This window comes from Hirundo rustica, chromosome 6 (genome assembly GCF_015227805.2).
Source record: "Hirundo rustica isolate bHirRus1 chromosome 6, bHirRus1.pri.v3, whole genome shotgun sequence".
Lineage (NCBI taxonomy): Eukaryota > Metazoa > Chordata > Aves > Passeriformes > Hirundinidae > Hirundo > Hirundo rustica.
This window is the reverse complement of record NC_053455.1, coordinates 24,218,278-24,222,817: the sequence shown is the minus strand read 5'-3', so window position 1 is coordinate 24,222,817 and position 4,540 is coordinate 24,218,278. Positions and strand designations below refer to the sequence as shown.

Below are 4,540 nucleotides of genomic sequence, written 5' to 3'. Positions count from 1 at the left end.
TGATGTGTGTATGCACTTGCAGGTGGATTTTTTGTTACCTTTTTTCTTTCTGATCTTTAAGTCCTTATTCTTTACTCAGAATACTCAGCCCTAAGAGCTGAAAGAATTTTATTTTTCCAGTTTGCTTTCACTTCCCAGCTGCACTCCATTACTATCTCCTATGCCAAAAATGTTTGTTGCTTCATTGCATCCTCAAACAAAGGTCTTAAGCCTTTTTCAGCATCTAGTATGGTTGGTTTGCTTCTCCAGAGAACTAGGATACACATACAAGTTTCCAATGACAGGAGCTCTCTGCCCGTGCACAGAATTTCCTGGGATAATTGAGCACAGAAGCCTTTTTCACAAATGAGAATTAGCATTTCCTACATTCAGTCTAGCAACACAGAAATGGTGTTTCAGACATGCTATAGTCTGTTAACTTCCATGAAGGCAACACTTTCCAAACAACTTCTTTTGTATAAACATTTGTAAAAAGTGGGTTAACATCACATACTTATGTTGATTGAAAAACGTATCTAGTCTCCAATTCACAAGTTTGTATTAGAATAATTAGTGTCAGGTGAACTGAGCTAAAGGAAGAGTGCAAGTGGCTCTAGCAGACCCTAGTTTGAGCAGTGGGGTTAATCTAGACCACCTGCCTTCCAACATCAGCAATTTTGAAATTCTCTTCATCTGATTGCAAAATATCTTCCCTGCCATTTAAGCTCTGAAATGCTTCTGAAAGGTGCCAGCTGACAGCAGATCTTAAGCAGAGACCTACAGTTAGGCTTATTAGCACTTAATATTTTCTCGTAGGCATGGTTATTCTAACCAGTCAAGCAGCCTGGGCACTCCAAAACAACACAGCACTTTTCAGCAGTGATAGCAAATAAATGCTAGAAAGAGCTGCATTGCAGAAAACATTTGTTTTGCCACTGGGGATGAGCTGGCAGAAGAAACACAGTGAGTTGACCCTGTCTGGAGTCCAGGTGCTCTCCAAAGCTGCTCTATCACTCCCCTCCTCAGCTGCGCAGGGGAGAGGAAATATAATGAAAGGCTCAGCAGCTCTTTCCCTCCTAAGTGTAGGGAGAGAAGACTCATCAGTTGATTTTACAGGTAGAGAAGACTCAACTTGGGCAAATTAATTTAATTTATTACCAATCAAATCAGAGTAGGGTAATGAGAGATAAACCCAAAACTTTTAAACACTTTCCTCCCACCCCTCCCTTCTTCCCAGGCTTTAATTTTTTTCCATGTTCTCTACCTTCTCCCCACCCAGACAAACAGGATAGGAATGGAGTTTATGGTCAGTTCATCACTCATTGTCTGCTGCTGTTTCCTCCAGAAGGGGAGGACTCTTCACACTCTTCCTCTTCTCCAGTATGGGGTCCCTCCAACAGGAAACAGTCTTCCATGAACTTCTCCAATGTGAGTACTTCCCATGGACTACAGTTCTTTAGAAACTGTTCCACTTGGGAACCTTTGATGTGGTTCAGTCCTTCAGGAACAGATTGTATAGGCCCCCACAGGGTCACAGGTCCTGCCAGCAAACCTGCTCCAGCCAGGGCTCCTCTACGTGGGACCATACAACCTGCCAGGAGCCTGGTAAAGCACAGGGTCACAGCCTCCTTTGGGTACATCCACCTGCTCCGGTGTGGGGTCCTCCGTGGGCTGCATGTGGATATCTGTTCCATCATGGATGTCTATGGACTGCTGGGGCTACTGGTTCTCTGACCTCAGTTATCTCAGCTTACGCAGGCAATGTTGAAAATAAACAAAAACAGAAAAATAAAGGTATTTTCCTAGTTCAGTTCATTCTATGGGGGTTGTGCATTCTCCTCCCTTTTTGTTTTCCTGAGTTCCATTACAACCTTTACTAGTTTGGGCTGGAGGAAATAGGAGAAGAATTGTTTCTAGTGTTATTTCCTGGAGATAAAGCTCATATCTAAACTGTGAAACAGATGAAAATGGTAAACTCTAAAACACTGATTGATGATCTTAAGCATGGAGCAGGTTAGGTGTTTTGGATGGAGCCACTGAATTTCATACTAAAAAATGTTTGAGGCATATTATTTAGTGCTGTTTTAAAGCAGGACACACTTACCTTGCTAACCATGCCATCACTTGGGAGATGATCGAGCCGAAAGCCCTTTAAAATGGTATAGCCGAGGCTGGATTTCTCAATACAGCTCTGAGGAGTTTGCAAGGTAGGAGTCACACAAAAATCCTTCCTTGTTGAGCCAAACAGGATCTCACCCTGGCCAGCATGGAGATTCTCCCCAGACATTCCCACATCACCTGCTCGAAGCTGGTTCCCATAAAAGCTTTACTAAATGGCTGGTTATCTAACTTCCTTAAATAGAATTCAGTAGAAACTTCATATCTGGGGTTTTGATAATCAGTCCAAGGCACTCACAACGCAAACCCTAATGCAGAAACCTGATCTGAAGTGCAACTCCTTTCAGGCAGTAGATGACCCTGGCTACTGTCATCTTGAACAAAATGTATAGAATGAAGAGTTTGCCATTGAAAAGAACTGAATTACTCAAAAATCCCTACAATGTCTTTTCAAGCTTAATGAGCCTTCACTATGCACTTTGTTTTAACATCTCTTTCCCTTGAAGAACAAAGTTCTAAGACATTGGTTTAATGCAGTGTACATATTTACATGCAATATCCCTCTAGTATTGTAAGCTATCTTGCTCTGTTTCATCTATATTTTTTCCACAACACAACAATATTCAGAGCCCCTATTTACATATTTCCATCAGTCCATTTTTTGTTAAGTAAGTCACGAACATATAACATTTAGATCAGTTTTGAAACAAAACCAAGGATATTTTAGCTAATTTTCCTGCAAGATTTCTATAATTTCATTGGCAAACCAGGTGGCTGTGCAAACAAGTGAGAAACTCACTCTTTCTTTAACAGTCAATGAAATTTGGCCGTGCTTTCCTTTTTTATTAACTCTAATGCTGGAAAAGATGTAGTATTACTGAATTAAAACACAGGTGGACAATTTAAATATGACTGTAAGTATATCTATACTGGAATAGATTTTTTTTTGTTTACCTTAGGAAGAGCATCAAGCTGGTAATATTTATTCCACAGGCTTAGTCCTAAGGGTTTAGGGCAGAATGATCACTGCAGCACAGACTAGACAAACCAGCCACATTTGAACTAATTGTTCAAAGAAAAGAAGTAGCTCAGTGCAAACTCATCTATCCTGTCTCTCCAACACATTTTTCAGCTTATATTTATCTATATTCTATCATGTCTATATCAATACAAATACTGGTGCTAAACAGTTTAAGGTTAGTGATAGGTATATGCTCAATTATGTGTTATAAAATAAATAGTAGGGATAAGACTTTTCTAGTTTAAGTGAAATAGGACTGACATTAGTATAGATACAGAAACAACACCGCTGGACTCTTCATCTAGAATCACACAGGATTGATGGGGCAGAGGTTTTAACTTAAACAAAGAATGAAAGATTAATTGATGTGCTTTGCATTAACTCCGTATTTAAACCTATGTTCTGAAATAATTTTATGCTTCAATTTCCAGGATGGAACAAAGGCCATACAAGTGAAATATATGCTAACACATAGCTAGGACAAAACATCTGTGGCAAAATGTGGGGCAAGGAAAATTAAACGAGTCCATTTGTATCCCGCCACAGGGAATAAACATTGACACAAGATTACAAAAAAGAGAAAAGGATGTTTGTAACAGTGAAATATAATCGCTTCCCTAAGATGAAATTCTGCTTTTGTTTGCAAAAGTCAAGTGGGATTCTCTTTCATATAAATGAGAAAAAACGATCTGATAATGAGCATTTTGTCTTCATTCCTAATGCATCTCAGGTGAACCCTGCTCGTGCCAAGTACATAATTTGTCACCACAATTCTGTAGATATTCTGATTTTCTTGGGTGATGAGCAGCTTTTTGGATGAATGTATTCATATTAATATGCTAGTGTAATACATCATAAGAGTACCATTGGCACTAGTAAGATTTATTATTCAGAGAGCAACACTGGCCAGCAGATCAGTGGGGAACATTGTATATTTTATTTGGGTTAACTTTAAAATTGACAAGGAAAGAGAATATTTTTCATTGGGACGGATCATTAAGGAGGTGTAAAATGAGCTGCAAATTCTGCTAAGTATAGTCAACCCCTGGGAAAAGTTTTGCATTTTTTCTGATTATTAGGAAAGTATATGAGAAGAGGTAAAGTATAGAGTATTTACAGAAGTCCAAACTTAAGAAAATGGATATTAATTCATAAAGTATGATGAACATAGCAACCCATTATATTTGCAGCAATGATAGAGTGAGATAAATGTGGAAAAGAAATACTACTATGATTTAAAAATAATAGTATACTTTTGTGTTATGGCAGATTAATTTAAATGTCTTACACTGGGACTATATGTCAGATTTGATAGAATGGATATACTGCTATGAACAAAGAAAATCCACACACAAGTTAAATTTCCATCAATACAGATGGGCACAAGTGCCTATTATTGATAGAAAATTTGATGACTTCACT

General features: G+C 38.5%; 1 protein-coding gene across 3 annotated transcripts; it reads left to right on the top strand.

Moving 5' to 3' along the window:
- Positions 1–762: 762 nt before the first annotated feature.
- LOC120754546 (uncharacterized) lies at positions 763–1,767 on the top strand. 3 transcript variants are annotated; one of them, XM_040068278.1, is made up of 3 exons: positions 763–1,095; positions 1,259–1,407; positions 1,499–1,767. In XM_040068278.1, the coding sequence occupies exons 1-3, from the start codon at positions 873–875 to the stop codon at positions 1,586–1,588; spliced, it is 462 nt and encodes a 153-aa protein (XP_039924212.1). In that variant the 5' UTR covers positions 763–872; the 3' UTR covers positions 1,589–1,767. The 3 variants fall into 3 exon arrangements, with proteins under 3 accessions (XP_039924212.1, XP_039924211.1, XP_039924210.1); XM_040068277.1 differs by having other exon boundaries at positions 763–942; positions 1,259–1,767; XM_040068276.1 differs by having other exon boundaries at positions 1,259–1,767.
- Positions 1,768–4,540: the final 2,773 nt, after the last annotated feature.